Source organism: Miscanthus floridulus, chromosome 19, assembly GCF_019320115.1.
Source record: "Miscanthus floridulus cultivar M001 chromosome 19, ASM1932011v1, whole genome shotgun sequence".
Classification (NCBI taxonomy): domain Eukaryota; kingdom Viridiplantae; phylum Streptophyta; class Magnoliopsida; order Poales; family Poaceae; genus Miscanthus; species Miscanthus floridulus.
The window spans coordinates 68,161,734-68,178,965 of NC_089598.1; the positions used below are offsets into that span (position 1 = coordinate 68,161,734).

At 51.5% G+C, this 17,232-nt stretch overlaps 1 protein-coding gene across 1 annotated transcript; it reads left to right on the plus strand.

The window, feature by feature from the left end:
• The first annotated feature begins 14,885 nt into the window (after window positions 1-14,885).
• Window positions 14,886-15,296, plus strand: LOC136527003 (uncharacterized). The gene has a single exon (XM_066519596.1). It carries the CDS (start codon window positions 14,928-14,930, stop codon window positions 15,294-15,296), a length of 369 nt encoding a protein of 122 aa, XP_066375693.1. The 5' UTR covers window positions 14,886-14,927.
• The last annotated feature ends 1,936 nt before the right edge of the window (window positions 15,297-17,232 follow it).

Consider the following 17,232-nt stretch of genomic DNA (forward strand, 5'->3'; position numbering starts at 1 on the left):
GCGGCTTGGGCCAAACCAAGACGTGCGCAGCGTCGACTAGAGTCCCAGCCCTGATCGCCTAGGACAACGGACCTTTGTCCAACCGCTCTAGCAAGCGCCGTTCCTACCGCGCTTCAACGGAGGCCACGACAAAGGTAAGGCCAAGCGCCAGGGTCAAGACGAGGGCCCCTCCATGCCGAGGGGAAAAAAGAACAGAAAGGATCGCCGCCGACCGGCCAACTCCGCGTTGGCCGCCACAATAGATTACGTGGGCACTCAGCCCCAGCAAGACCCTCCGGGCCACTTTCACGAGCTCATGGAGAGCCCATGCACTGTGGCAGAACCGCCTAATCTAATGCCTCACAGAAGTGCTCGTCTTCCATTAGACACTAAGCACCCAAGGGAGAACACTAAATTACTCGGTTCCGTCGGGCACACCCCAGGGGAGAACCCGAAAATCCACATTTTTCTCTCAGGATCACAAATGAGAGAATAAAGCTTACATCATTCTTAACTAGTTCTTACATCACTTTACATGTACATCAGAGTATAACATTTATTATTATAATAGCGGAATGTAATCATATTATTAGAGTTATAAACAATTTAATTAAACAGCGGAATATAAGCATGTGATCAGAGTTACAGCGGAAATAAACATCTATTAATGACATGATGAAGTATTGATATATAAACTATGACAACAGATTATTAAACTTTCATTTATAAAAGTATTTGGTGAGAGTTACAAATAGCAACTACGATCGCAGCGTAAAGGAATCCTCGCTGAGCCCACCAGGAGGAATCCACACACAAAGGTCAGCTCTAGCATCCACCTGGCACCTGCAACAGGGGGAATAAAACCCTGAGTACTTAATTGTACTCAGCAAGACTTACCCGACAAGAGGAAAGAAAAGACTACAAGGATATGCAAGGCTATCTGGCTTGTGGGTTGCATTTGCAGGAAGCATTACTAAGCGTGCGTCCTTATATTTGATTTTTATTAATAGCCGCATTGGTTCATTAACTAACCATTCTATGTAACCACCTGTGCTACTTTCAAGCAGGTGGTAAGCAATCAGATTTCCAATTCCATCTTCCATCTTTCATCTTCAGTTCTTACTACGATGCTAAACCGCAGACAAGCCGTACCGGATCGCCCGACGATTCACGAATCAATGCCCCTAGCTGGGTACCCCGAAAACACACGCCCCGCTTGTACCCCAGGCACAAGCAGGACCAACCCATCACTCTCCTGTCCCGGGTGTCCAGGTCCCCGTCCAAACTGGGACTCCAAGCCCCCGCCCCTGAGTCCCGGACTCAGTGCGGTGCAAGGACCTCCTCCACCAAAACAAAACCCTGACAGTCGGTCGGAAGAGCCGGATCCGCGACAAGAGAGCAACAAGTCTTCCAAGCGCCCATACACAAGTATGTGCTCGGGATAATAAGTCTGTGGCCTGCCTAGAGTCATATGCAACGATCGGTCCTTAACCGACCAGATAGGGAAAAATGGTGTAACCAAGCTATGACCCGCCTCCGCGGCGACACAACTTCTTACACCCACCAATACCCAAACCATATCCCTGTCCGGTCACCATTTTATATATTCCAGGTGATAATCATATAGTAACATATTTCCTATATCTCACGAGTGACAGGCAATCACTTGACTTTTACCGGAGTCCTGTAGCATAGCAATCTACATGATCCTGTCATACTAGTAAGACTCATAGGATAAAGATATATATGCAAGTGGTTTCATTCAACTCCTTGAAACTTAATGAACAAATATAATTTAAACTGCAGAAAAGTAGGGGTTATGCATCGGGGCTTGCCTGGGTAAGATATATTTAAAAGTTAGTATCTGCATCCTCAGATCATCCGAATAAAAAACCCCTCGCATCCTCTCCTGGAGAGAATACCAATACACCATCTTCAGATTCCTAATCCTCCTTCAATTGATCCGTTGGTCCATCATCGTACCTATATGATATGCAATGCGGTGCACATGCAAAGACATAATTAATCGACTGCAATCGTGACTCGTAAAATACGACGTACGCCTCTCAAGCTAACGAGCTAGTGCTAACGACGACCGTACTTAGCTACATATCCATGTTGCCGAACAAGGCATTATTTCCCAATAGTTGTTTTTAGTTGTACAAACCAACGTTGTTTCTTCCTTCCTTCTATCTGATTTACTATATTCGGATTAGGACCTCATTGTCTATCTAGCAACTAATTATTGCTAGAAATCTACTGTCGAATTTTTAGAACTAATGCTATTACCAATTTATCACAACACTTCCTATAAGTTCATATTTTACAATATCAGGTATCCCAATTTAATTATGTAGCTCCTAAGAACATTATCCCACTACGTGAACAAATTATATTAGCAGGTAGGTCATGATTTTAGGAGACTAGCAAAACTAGTTTGGTATTTTTATGATTTTTCTAGGATTTACTACAATTTTTACCAGTTTATTTCTAAGACTAAATTAACACATACTTTTGGAAAATAAAAAAGGCAACGGCCACCAAACTGGCCCACAACGGGCGTGGCCTGCTGGAGCACAGCGCGGTAGAGGCGCGGCGGCCCAAGCTGGCCAAGCGCGCGGCAAGGAATGGTGGCCCAGGCGTGGGCACGGACGGCCCATAGGCGCATGCGGCCCCACAGCGCAAGTCCGCAGCCCAGCAACCAAAGCGGATGGCCCACGCGTAGAGAGGGCGCGGCCCAAGCGCACAGCGTCGACGGCAACTTACGAAACGGCCCCCTAGACTATCTCAAATTTACCCCGCAGGACATTGGTACTATTTACTTTAGTCATGTATTTAGCAAAAACGACCCCATATAAAACTTCTTGTTGGACTCTTACCCTTCTCTCCTTTACTACTCTTCCCAGGAGCAGAGCACGGACAGAGGAGACCAACCGCTGGCCCTACAGCGTCGACCGGGCATGGCGTGCTCGCGCGCGGCTGAGGGGCGCGACGCGGAGGTGAGGCGGTGGCCCTGCGGCGCCGGCAGGGTGGCTCCGGGCGGCCGGCGGGCTAGCTCTGATGAGTAGCACGCGCTCACGGTGATGGCGGCTGCGGGGAATCGTGGCATGGCCCGCAGCGGCGTCGGCGGCCAAGCAGTGAGGCACAGGACGTTGCAGTGGGACCCACGTGCCCGCGCACGGTGGCAGGGCAAATCGGCATGGCAGCGGGGCCCATCACCGGCCACGGGCAGCAGGCGGGCCACGCGGATGACGGTGAGGCGACGTTGACATGGCCTGAGATGGTGGCGTGGGGAGAAACAGGGGCATCGATGCTGGCAATGGCCGGCCACGCACACGGTGACTCTAGCATGCCACGGCGCTGCAGCGGCCACGGCGAGACACTGCGGGCCGAGGAACGCGAGGAGTAGCGAAGCCACGCACGGGCACAGGTGATGCGGTGGAGTGCGCTCGCGTGCACGGTGGCGGTGGTGGAATCAGCCATGGCAGCACGGAGGAGCGAGGCGAGGTATGGCCACGCGCGGGGTGACGGCTCGAGGAGGCGCAGCGACGGCGGCAAGAGCGCGGGAGAGCCGGGAAAGGCACGGCCGCGGCTGTCCACATGCCGGCGACTGGTGTGCGGTGACGCTGGAGACTCGGGCGCCAGTGCGGGACGGACTAGAGCAGAGAAAAACCAATGTAGACAGACAAGCCGAGGCAGACAAGGATGAGACGCTAGCTTCACTGGCCAAGGCGACGGGGATGCTGTCAAATGGGTTGCTTGGCTCGGTACCGAGGTAGTCTAGAGACAAGCGAGGACTGAGCGAGTGCAGACGAACACGTTGTCCAGTCGGTGTGGAAAAACAACCGAAGACAGACAAGACAAGCGAAGTAGAGTGAGAGCAGCAGCTTTGATTGCTCGATGTGCCAAGCAGCAGCAAGTCGTGGCCAAGGCCCCTCCAAAAGTAGCACGTCGATTGCTCAGCTCGAAGAGCAATTTCAGAATTCAGAGACAGACACAGACGGGACAGCAGAGGCATGGTGCCAGGACACGGGACAGTGCAGCACAGCAGCGTCCAATGATGTTCATGAGCTTATTTAAAAGTTTTTAAGCACTAAAGAAAAATTGATTAGCACTACTTATGTTGATTTTTCTCAGCCACAAGGGTGAAGTCACAAACGGTTCGTTTATCATTTCATGATCATAAAAAAACTTTAAAATTAGAGAAACTCGTTTCGAAGGTTTTTATTGAGGCCTAAATCGCGGCGCTAAAAAGAATCGTAACACCAGGGTGTTACATGCACCAACCACAACTATCCCATCAACCATCTCTACAAGGACTGCCAGCTCCTCAAGCGCCTACAGAGGTAGTCTGGCAGGCCAAAGGAGGAAGAAGATGGGGAAGCAGCAACCGAAGAAGGGGCAGAACGGGCAAGGATCCAGATGGCTGAAGTGATTCAACCGGAAGCCTATCGACTGAAGGACGATGACGACGCTCTCTCCATGGACCTTGGAACAGCTATGTCTTTTCTTCTTTTCCTAAGTTTCAGTCTTACCTTTACTTAGTGAACGCTCCTATAAGAGCACCCCGACCCGAACACTTTTTGGCTCGGGGCACTCGGGGGCTCCACTAGGGGGCTCTACTACCCCTCTGTTTTTGTTTTTACCTTAAGTACTCTTTTACTTTCGTATGGAGAAACTCCTTCCTACCCAAACGAAAGGGCAGTTTGTTCCTTTGATTTACCTTACGTACCTTTGCTTTACAACATTCCGACTGATCGCACCCCGCCTTTTCCTACGGCTACGACTGGCCGAGCCTCGCGGGCCATGCCTCGGGCTCGCAAAGTTGCAGCCCACGGAACAAACAGGCAGGTACGAGAGAGAAAGAAATTTAAAACAAAATTATGCTAAGGGAGAACTAAGGAACGAAAGGGAACAAGCTTCCCCGAACGGAGCAACTCCATCACAAAAAACAAAAACCGATTACAGTCATTAAAACACACACGAACATTTTACATAGGCCCCCCCATGAACTTAAACTTCTTACATTTACTAACTACTTATATTTTAAAAGGTATTAAACCGACCCGGCGGCATCTGCTGACGGCGCGACCGACGAAGGCACAGGCTGCTCGCTCCCCGGCAGCACGACATTTGGCTCGATCAGGGCCGAGGCGACGTTCCCCCCGAACCAGGCTCCGTGCTATCTGCAGGCTCGGAGGCATCCTCTCCACGCATGCTTCGGGCCATGTCTTGATGGTGAACATCCATCACCCACTCGGCGGAGACTTGCTCTGACACCGACCGCGTGTACAGCAGCAGGCTCACCCCAATTGACTGGATGTCCTCCATACTTAGGCCTTCAGCATACCCGTCGCAGATAGTGGCAAAGTCCAGATTCGGGTGGTACGTCGCCACCGAGGTCAGCACCCCCGATGCTCCATAAAACAGCCTACTCCTGACAAGGTCCTTGCCCGCGTCCGGGACCTCCACTAGCTGAACCGCGGGCGCGCTGGTACTTGGCGCCGACCCGAAGACTTCCGAGACGATGAACTGGGCAGCGTTGCAGATCTGGCTGAGCTCCCCTTTGAGAGCACATCGCTCTTCACGGGACTTGGCTAGCTCCTTGGCATTCCAGTTGAAGTTCGCCTTGGTCGTCTCTAGGTCTTGCTCCAGCGCCTTCACCTTCTCACCCAGCTCTGCAAGAAGGGCGACAAGCTCAGAAACAGGCTGGGGGGAAAAATCAACACCACGAGAAAACAAAAAGGTACACACCGATGCGAGAGGCCACAAGGGTGGAGAGATCCTCCGCTTGCCGAGCCACCTGCTCGCGCAGCCGGGCACTCGCGTCCTCCATCCCCATCACCTGGGCCCGGAGCACGAGCACCTCCCGATCCGCTTCCGACCGGGCCCTCTGCTCCGCCTCTAGGGCCTTCTGTGTTGACTCCAGGGTGGCCTACTCTAGCTCAAGGGCTACCAAGGCCTCCTGAAGCGCCGCCTCAGTGTTCGCTAGGGATGTCCATAGCCCCACCTTAGTCTCCTCCTGAAGAACCTTTGCCGCCTTGAGCCCTTGCTCGGCAGCAGTTGCCCGCTCCGCCCACGTCGCGACCGCCTTGGCCGCCCGGACATGGGACTCACGATAGGCGGACTCCACCCAACGCTCAAGCTCGGCCATCCAGGCGTGTTCCGCCCAGAGGAAGTGAGACTTGCGAGATGACACCTTCCTTATTTCCTGCGGAAAACAAGCATGCTAAAAACAACCGACGAAAGATTCAGAGGGCAAGGATAAGTATCAGAAACTCACCTCCATGGCGAGCTACAGGTCGACCTCAACTAGTTGCCGGGCAAACTGAGCCTGCTTCCGGGCGTTCTCAAGCTTCGTGGATAGCTTGGTGAGCTCAGACACCGCGGCATGACCTTGCCCCCCAAAAATGTCCCAAAGCTGACGCTCCCAGGAATCTCGGAGGACGAACCCCGCCTTCGATGGGTCCTAGGGGAAGGGCCACTCCAGGTCACCCTCCGGTGAACCACTGGAGGGCCTAGCCTCCCATCGGACCACCGCCAGCTCCTATGGCTCCCGTGGCGACACCGGCGGTTCCTCCATGATATCCGCCTCGTCGTCAGACGAGATATCCACCACCATGTTCACATGAGACGCCGCCGGGCATCCCAACTCCGTCCTCGCCATGCTTCCCTCCAACGCCTTTGGCTTCGACGACAAGGATGGGTCATGTAGCCCTCCACCCGGCGAGGTGGGGAGCTCGCCCCCTCGTCTCCTCCACCATGACCGGCGGAGGAGGGGCCGCAAGAGTTACCTCCGACACCACCTCCACCACTGGCATTGGGATTGCCACCAACAACGTCGCCGTAGCTACCCCAGAGGGCACCACCCTTGGGAGGAAAGGCTTCGCCACCGCCAGCCTGCTGCCCCCTTCACTCACAGCAACATGCTGCAGAGTGGGCCTCCAAACCTCCCACACGGGGGTCGAGGTGATGCTCAACCCCGACATCCCTCGTCCATTGACAGGAATCACGGCTAAGCCACACTCCAAAAAGACTCAACCACCAAAAGTCGAAGAGGCAACAAAAGGAAACATACCGGGTGGTGAGCGGCACTACTCTGAAGGCAGGCTCCGACGACGATGGGCCCACGTGACGAGGACCACTCCCAGACTGCGACCCACTCCCCTTCACTTCAGGTGGGGTCGGAGTCGTTCCAACCAGCTCCTGCCCGGCCTACGGGTCGCTACGACCTCTAGCTCGAGGCTCCCCGACCAGAGCAGCGGGCGGGGCATCCCTCGACTGCGAGTCGCGCGTCGATCGGGCACCAGTCTGCCCCTCAGACCGCCCAGACTGCTCGGCCGCACCCATGGCAGGCGGGGCCTCCTCCGGCCGCAAGTCTGGCGTTGGCACCGGCCCTGTCACCGCACAGGCGCTGGACCGCTCCTCGGACCTCCCGGCTCATCCAGCCGCATCCGCCACAGGCGACGACGAAGCTGGCAATGTCGCCGAGGGGCATGGTGACCACGTTCGCTTCACCGCCCATTCACCGACGACATCCGCACTCGCAGCACGCTTCCTCGACGTAGGAACCTCCGTACGTCGCGCGACCTCCTGCTCCTCACTAGTGGACGTCGCCGCAGGATCGCGACGTACCGCCCCAACCCTCCTCCTCATCGGAGAAGACCATGTCATCCATATCCATAGGATCATCCGACACAAGTTCCGACTCGACGTCGCTTGCACGTTCCCCGGCCCTCATGCACCGGGCGACCTCCTTCTTCTTCTCTTCTTTCCGATAAACCTCCTTGGTTTTCTTCTCCTTCCGGGTGTCTGCCACCTCCTTCTGGGCGGCCTGCCGGGCCTGGACCACCGGCCCTTGGGAAGGTGCGGCCGGGACTTGTACCTCCCAAGCCCCTACGGGACGAATGAACTGAAATAAAAAAAGAACGGGGGCAGAGAAAAAAGCACGAACAAAATAAGGTAGCATACCAGCGTGGGCACGATCGAGGCATTGAACGGTATGGGTTTTCCCACCACCGTCTCTCTAGGCCTCAGCTACAGCATTCGGCCGATGCGACTCCAGATCCCGTTGTCCGCCAGCTCCTTCGGCGACATGCGGTCTGGGTCCGACCGGCCGTCATACATCCACATCGGGTGCGTCCTCTCCGCCAATGGCGTGACCCGGCGGCGGTAAAGGGTGTGGAACACCCGCACCCCATCGAGGCTGCCCCTTATGAGCTTCTAGAGCTCCTCCTCGATGGCCTCCACCTTGTGCTTCTCCGTGTGGGCGTAGCCCCATGACCAACTCTTCTGCTTCATCGGCCTCCCATCGGTAAACGCTGGAAATGGCGCCTCGCGCGGATTCCTGATGTAGAACCACTCCCCATGCCACCCCCGGTTGGAGTCACATGGGGAATACACAGGATATGAGCCTCCCGCACGCGGTTTCCTCTACAGGGCGAAGCCTCCGACCTGTGCGATCTTGGACAAACTCCAGTCCACCATAGGTCTCCCAGAGAAGAAGAGCTAGAAGAGATTCGCGTGCGGCTCCATCCCGAGAAAAGCCTCGCAGACGGTGACAAAGCCGATGATGTGCAGCACCCCCGTCGGATTGGGGTGCTGCAGTTCTAGACCCCACTCATTGAGGAGCCCGTGCAGGAACCAATGCGCGGGGTATCCTAACCCATGCTCGTGGAAGGTAAGAAAAGAAACCACCTCATTGGGACGAGGTTGCGGGAACTCCTCCTCCTTCCTGGGGACCCTCCCAGTGCGCCACCTCCTGCGGCGGCAGGAACCCCTCGCGACGAACGCCTCCAGCACCGACGCCCTCACGGTGAACGACCTCCAGTCCAACATGTTGGTGAGTTCCTATCTTCTCCCTCGCTCTCTCCCCTTCTTTCCTAGAAACCTCTGTAGCTCTCAGGAATGATCACAACAAAGAGGAGGAGGGAAGGCAGTGGCAGACGAAGAACAGGCAAAAGAGCGGAAAGAAAACCCTCTCCCCTCTCCTACTTAAGGAAAGGGAGCAGTGGTTACAGAGGGACGCGCCGATCGGGGAAGTCGAAACAACGAGGCGAGATTTTCTCTTTCTTCCATTTAATGCAGATAAGACGTACCCTGAACCGATGAGACGCGCCTCGCACGATGGAATGGCACCTGATCAGATGGGACATGGTCTGGCCATGGCCCACCACTACCGCACGATCAACCACTACCACACGACGGGCACATGAACCAAAGCTCCACCGCACGCGGGCGGCTCCCACTTCCCCAGGCCAGACCTAAAGGAACCCGAATGACAGGTAAGGATAGACACCGACTGACAGGTAAGGAAGCGAAGGGGCGCCCCATGTAGGCCACGCTGACTTCGTCGCGGATGACAAGCATGGGTCCCGAGCCCCGTCACTCCAGTCGTCAAGGTAAACACTACCCCCTCTATTTCATTACAAATCATTCATACATCCATACGTGCATTCATCTCATACACCTGACCCCCCCGGACGGTTAGGGCATGAACCGCCCGGGGGCTCAGGAACTAAGCATCGCACGTGCAGCGAAATGCACCAGAACGCTCCGTGTTGCACCAAGAAGCAGCGGTTGCCTCATTTGACATGAGCAAACAATAGAGGCAAGGGAGAAAACCATAGATGAGCACCGTGCGGCCTTCACCCGGTCTGGCAAACCGGGTCATCTCAACCTTCTTGTTCGATCCTGAACCTCTTGCCAGGCTCATAGAATCTCCATCCAATGGGAGGCCGTTAGGCCACCCGGGTCGGTCTCCGGAACGACCTAGGCATCTATCGGGTTGCAGGTAAAGGAGTAGTGGAATGTCACAAGAGGGCTATGCTGACCCTGTCACGAACGATAGACCCGGATTCCACTCGATCACACCCGTTAGTGAGCTCACTGAGCTAGTCTTCGAGCCCGAGTGATCGGGACATGCGACGAAACTCAGCCCCTCCAGTTGTGAGGAACCGGATGGGGTAGCGCAAAACAACTCACATCGACCCCCACGAAGGCCCGACAAGGCTCGGGGGCTCAAATGCCAAAAACCTTGGGACCGCGACTCCGAACTCGCGTCGATAGGATCTATGACATCCGGCTACGGCTTGGGACCGCGACTTCGAACTCGCGTAACAGCTTCACTTCCGACCGCGCTACAAAAAATCCGAGGACCTCGACTCCGAACTCGCGTAACAAACTTCACTTCCGACAAAAACCCTGGGACCATGACCCCGAACTCGCATCGACAGGATCTATGACATCCGGCTGCGGCCTAGGACCACGACTCCAAACTCACATAACGGCTTCACTACCGACTGCACTCCAAAATACCCTAGCCAGGGATCACAACTCCGAACCCGCACCAACATCAGGACCCACAGGCTTCGTCTCATCCATCTTCAGAACTAACCAATCTCCGCGCCTAAAAATGCTTTGGTGGCACATCGACGCTGTGGATTAACGAAAATCCATCTCAGACTAAAAAACACGCACACACGCTCCAAACACCCCCAGGTGGTTCTGCCCGAACCGCCCGGGGGCTCGGGGGCTACACCCGTGGGTGCGCTCGCGCGCACCCACCGAACACAAAAACCTCTCCCGCTGACAACGCAGAAAACCCCCCAACCGGTTCCACCTGAACCGACCGAGGGCACGGGGGCTACACCCGTGGGTGCGCTCGCGCGCACCCTCTGGCAAGACAAAAAATCCCCCGGACGATTCGGCTCAAATCGCCCGGGGGCTCGGGGGCTCTTGTCGGGTTCGTAAACCTGGGGTCCCTTGGGGACCGGCTTCCACGCCCGGGCTCGGCCCAGGAAAAACAACATGTAGTTCATGGGCCGGCCCAAGAGCCTAAAACACAACAGGCCGAAAGGGCAGTCCGGTCACCGACCGCAAGGTCTACCCAAAAGAACAAGCGCCCGCTCGTCAACTTCTTTGGCCCACCTCTTCGACCGGAGCACTCGCTTTAGGCACCAGCCGCCTCCAGGCGGTCTCTCCAATCGAAAGGCATGGCCCAAAACACTGCTTCCTACTCCGACCCCATGACTCTGACCCCGCGACCGGGGCTCGTGGGAACCCTGCTCACCGCTCTTCTCTGACCGGCGCACTCAGAGCTGACTCGAGCCATCCGACTAGGGGCACCCCATTCGGAGGGCACCGGAAGACGTGCGGAGAAAGGCAAGGCAGGCTCACAAGTCAAAACCACTGTACCAGGGACCATACTCTGCATGAAATAGTACTCTGCAGCCACCCTAACACAAACAATATTGTAAGCACCAACATCTCCCCCTACGGTATTGTAGGGGCCGCTAAAAACTCCCATACGGTAAGCCCCCCGCGTGTCTCTGGACATCGATCGCAGTATGGGCACCAGGATTTGCCATACTGGGTGAACATAGCGCGGCTCCTCACATGCCACTAGGCATCAAATAATATTTATAGGTACCAGCGTCCATCCTTCCTGAAGAAGATAGCACGACCTCGCATCCGCATCCAACATTCTACGGCGATCCAGTCTTCATCAGCATGGGCAACAAGGCTTAGAAACATCCGTACTCTCTCTCTCACCTGTAAAGCCATCCCCTTCATCTATAAAAGGGGATGCACTCCCTCCAACAAGGGGACGGAGAAAAGGGAGACCAGAGTTCCTCAGATCGAGATCAACACCCTACAACCGCAGAACCACCAAGTTCTGACCACAACCCTTCCGGTCGGAGCCAACCGAACCTCTTGTACACCCCATCTCTCTTCCTCTCGTTTGTAACCCCACTGCAAACTTCGAGCACCTGGGCTTAGGAATAAAGTCGTCGACCGACCCCGACTGGACGTAGGGCACGTTGTCCGAACCAGTATAGATCATGTGTCATTGAGTGCTAGGCCACCTCCGATCACAACGTACAGCAAAACTATAAATATTTACTAGTTGGTCATTTTCTGCACCGACAAGACTGCAACAGCATGGCGGTGCCGGAAGGGAGGGGCGACACTGGATCTGAAGGGTAAGAGCTCGTGGGTCCATCATTTCAGTGGTACTTGTGAAGGAGCAATCCATCCTCGAGCACGCCCTCAGCTAGGAGCGTCGTAGGTCAAGTAGATCAAGGTCTATGTCATTGTCGTGCTGCCGCAATTATGTAGGGAATTGTTGACGCAAAGACAGGTTACACACCAGTTAGGGCTAGATCGTTCGGGTCACCACAGACCAAAGAACGCAATGGGTAACCAACATGTTTTCACGGTGAAGAGCGGTGAGGTTTACGAGTAATCCAACAAAGGATAACCAACACTTTATCGTGATGAAGAACAGTGAGGTTTACAATGAAACCACCAAAGAATAGCCAATAATCGCACTTGCGTGATGAAGAACGGCTAGTTTTCGAGCAAACTAGCAAATGAATTGTTGAAACTCTTGCTCGGGAGGGACCCGTTAGGGCAAGGACGTCGTCGGGTTACCCTAGGTTGGCCAGCAAGCCTAGAGCGCCATCCTTGGTCGTTGTATTAAGCGATAAACAACAGAATAGGGGTTGGAAGAGATTAGGGCAAAAGGAGATAGTAGATGTAAAATATTCTATTGGTTGTTGGATTACTCAATCGGCCATGATCCTCTAATATATAAAAAGGGGATTGGTTTTATTCCAGTAGAAAACCTTTTCAAGGAGTATTTTTCAAGTTTCCTTGAGTTTGGAGTAGTTCGAATTGGAATCCAAAATGCTAAGTACGAACAAGGTCATTTTTAAGGTCCGTTCGAACTTTCGAAGGTCGGAACTTCCGATGTGGGGATGACCCCGTGCACCCAAACAATTTTTAGGTTCTCAGAAGTTCTAAAGTCCGTCGGAACTTCCGAAATGGGTCATAGCTGAGGACGTAACTCCTTCATCTGAACTTCAAATTGGACATTCCATATTTTTTTTACCGTCCCGATGAGAGAAACGCAATGGTAATGTCCATTTCACATTTTGATAACTGTACAAAATGAATAATTTTGGTTGTCAACACATGCCCCCTGTTTTCAGATGAGATTTATACGAACCTAGAAACATAAAATCACTAAATAGCAACGATGTCCAACTCATGGACTACCTAGTATCTGGATGATGTATACATCGGGCATGTTTTTCTATGGGTGATATGAGTATATTGGCCATTGCTTGGGTATCACCTGATGAACGATCACCTTGCAACGTCTTTTGCAAAGTATTTTGTAGCAACCATCACGAAGCAATTACCCTTTTGATGACATGAATGCCTCTCATAGCAACCTTTGTTTTATAAAAATCCAAGCACTTAAGCAGTAAGCCTTGGGCAATTCTTTAATAGCTCACGTGCAAAACGAATTCATCTTAAAACCTACCGGTTCAATATTTCGAAAATCTTTGCTATCTGGAAATAATAATCATATTCAAACAATGGGAAAATTAACTTATATAAAATTTTTGACCACATTTATTCAAATTATATAAATTTTGAACATGAAACTTGTAGTAATGAATTTGTATTCAACGTGCCTCAAAAATTATATTTCTCTTTTAACAAATTAAAATATATAGTATAAGATAATAATAGGTCAAAATCTGTTTTGTTTGACTTCTTCATTATTAAAATACGGTTATCATTTTGAGAGACGTGAGAGCATGTGTGTGTTTATTTTTAAAGGGACAGGGCATGTGTTGGTGCTTTTTATAGGGTGAAAGGGCCCACGTGTGGTGAGCCTATCGTGGTCTGAAAAAAGATTCAGGCCCTGTTTGGAACGAAGGAATCCAAAGCGTAGGAATAGGAAAAAACGTAGGAATAAGGTATAACGAAAAGTGAAAACTACGGGATTTCTAAACACAGGAATAGAAAATTTAGGCTGTTTGGAACACAGGAATTTATAATATAGTTATTGTAACATGTTAGGCAAATATGAGTACTAATTGTAACATGTTACTATTGTGGGACCCATGCACTTACTCATCCATCCGCTTTTAGCAGCAGACAACCATGCATCTGATGAATTATTGCCATAGTCACCTCGGGCTTCCGCGAAGGAATCAGAAACCAGAGATTGGAGTGGAGTTTTGCTTTCCCGTGAAACTGCAGAGAAGCTTCAGTGTTCCATATGAAAGGAAATATTACTTTCCCGTGTTCCAAACGCTCTACTGTCCTCCCGTTCCTGCGTTTTTGTTTCCTTTAATTTTTCTACGAAAATCCTTTGTTCCAAACGCCCCCTCACCAAGTCACGGTGGCAGCAGCACGCCGCCTCGGCACATTTCAGCCGCCTGCCCTTTTTTGACGTCACGAAATAGGCGCGTGCACTCCGCGCTCACACCACCATCACATGCTCATGCTCTTCGACTGAGGTGTTGTTTATATTCTGTCCAAGGTTTAGACACACGTAGAAGTATTAAATATAGACTAAAAATAATTAATTGCATAGTTTACGACTAATTTGTGAGACAAATCTTTTTGACGTAATTAGTCTGTAATTTAATAATGTGGTGCTACAGCTCGTGAATTATTGATGGATTCTATAATTTATTTATTTTATTAATATCCGAACACACGCCACGCTCTCACATAACAGTGGATGTGACACGAAAACTTTACACTCTGAAATTGGTCTGAGTCACTGACAAAATTTGAAGTTCCCTCCGCCTCCCTGCCCCATCCCATCCCCGCCGACTCGAAACCACCCGCCCCCGCCCCCGGCGCCCCGATTCCAAATCCGAATAGTGTTCCTCAAAATTTTCCACAGATTCGCCTGCGCAATGGAGCCAGAACACCGAAATCCACCACTCCCTCCACTCCTCTCCAGTCATTTGCGTGCAAAACTCAAATCCTGAAAGGGATCCCGGCTTCTCCAGCTCTCAAATACCCATGGGCACTCCCCGTTCCCCAATCCCACCTCCAGCGTCCAGCCTCGCCGCCCCACCCCCGCCCTCGCCCCAGATTCCGCCCGGTCCAGGCACCCGAGCTCGCGACCCGGGATGGCTGCCGGCTCTGCAGCTAAGGAGAACGCTGCCCCTTCTTCGGACGCCACCGCCTCGGCTGTTGGGGTGTCTCGGCGGCCCGGCTACGCTGTCAAGAGCTGCGGGGTGAAGAAGCGCCCGTCCAGGGCGCGGTTGCTGGGCCGGGTCCAGCTCCGGGACATCACCAACCTGATTGAGGCGATCTCGGCGGTCGCGGGGCCCGAGGCTCCGCTCGGGCAGGAGGTTTCGCCGGCTGCGGCGACGGAGTTGACCGAGCCCGATGCGGTGCTGCCGGCGGTGCTGAGACTGGCAGCACTGCAGGATGGAGTCGCTGCTGACCCCGTGGCAAAGGCGGCCAGATACTCGCTCCGGAAGGGGTTCAGATAGGCGTCCACTGTACAGTATAGAACAGGAGTTCTCGCTTCGTGGCCCAATTTCTCGTTGGATTTGATTGCATTCGATTGGAGTGGATTGGTTGGTTGGTTTCCTCTTTTCTGTACTCTTGATGATAGGAAATAAGTTGTCCCCAAAGGAAAAAAAATGAATAAATTGCAGTCATAGATTGATCTGTTCCTCACTGATGATGGCGCCACAATGGGTCGCAATTTGGATTCCTGAAATTTGAAGAGTTTGTTACGTTAGGGAATGCTTCTGTGACCTTGATGCTGGTCCCTGCTGATCCCCAAGGCCCTGAAGGCTATAGCAGGGAATTCAGTCTCTAGGCCATCATCCCAACACTGAATCTAGAACCCCTCTCCGTGATCTGCTGTCATATTGCTACCGTACTAGTACTACCACAGCAAGATTGATGCCATCGTGTATTGCTTTTGCATCTATGCTTATCTCTGGGTTTGTAATTGATGGTAAATTCGTCCAGCACTTGCTGTGCATGCGCCCTCCTAGCTAAAGGCAGCAAAAGCTACAAACTGTGGTTTGAATTCAGTTTACTAGGAGTACAATAGAAGATGCTGTGATGCAGTCTCAGTGATTTAGCAGATTAGCTACCCTCTTGGTGTCACTGGATTGTGCCTTTACTCTGGAGTCAGTTTGCTTCTCTTTGACCATTTTGAGGGTTTGTACTTCTCTTGGTTCATTACAAATGATCCTGGTGATTGTGCTTACTCCAATTTTGGTTCTTTGGCAGCCTTTAGTGACAGAAGATGATCCCACCGGCATTTCCGCATACAAATTTTCTTGTGAAACTGCAGTTGCCTGGTAACGCTTACTAGTAACCTGCACACATTTTGATAACTTTTGCTTGGAAACAATTTGATAACCTGCACACAATTTCTGAAGCCTGAACATCAGTGGTATACTGAAGTAGAACAGCATAATTATGAGAACACCATACACACAAATTGCCGTATTTGTTGTAACTATCGTTACAAATGCCATTTGGAAGAGCTCATTCTTCAAGCGTTTATCTATCATAATAGTGGCATCTGGTTGATAATTTGATATAATACTTCCTGTGCTACCGTCTTCTATTTATTTATTTATTTATTTATTGTGAAAAGTGTTACCATCTTCTATGATTTGACCTCTGATGGAAAAATGATTGTTCATCAATGTTCTGGAAGCATATTTATACATGATTAAGGTTTTTTTTTCAAGGTTCTACGATATAGCCTGCTATACTTTTTTGAGGCATATCAAGCTATTTGTGTCCATGTACAATTTAGTGGCTATAGCCCTCTATAGCCTCATTTAGCTACGCTATTAGCTATTTTAGAGGCCATCTGCTAAATGCCATAATTGGAGATTTAAAACATTCATCTTTTTATGCTTTAATATACATTTCAAGTGATCCCCTTTGCCACATCACAGAATTCATGAACTAACTCTGGCCAACTTTTTGTAGGGATATCACCATCTAGAGACTGGAATGGCCGGATTGGGTGGCGGCTAAATACAGGCAAGGAGTATTCTAATTCTAAATAGGGCATTATTTTCGTTTGTATTGTTGAAACTGCATTAAGGGAAAGAGTTAATATTAGTCATCTCAACCATACTACATAACAGGCATATCTGGTAAGTAGTTAGTAGATCTGTTATTTTGTTGTTTTGGACACAATACCATCTCCAAGACAGGTCCTTGTCCAATATTATTTCTTGGCGAGGAGCCAAAGATTATTGGAGACAAAATGATACGAAAGTACTTTAGATGAAACGTATAAGTTATATCATATCTCTGTACATGCATATGCATATTAGTAGCCCAATTTCTAAGTTTGGCTGCACATATTCTAGGACACTAGACAATAGCTATTCTGGAGTGCAAGTAGTATTTGGTTTAAAACCTTATGGACCTTCGTTAATCATA

Bases quoted from the DNA above. Each gene is read 5' to 3' on its own strand.
- LOC136527003 (XM_066519596.1), top strand. From the start codon at position 14,928: ATGGCTGCCGGCTCTGCAGCTAAGGAGAACGCTGCCCCTTCTTCGGAC.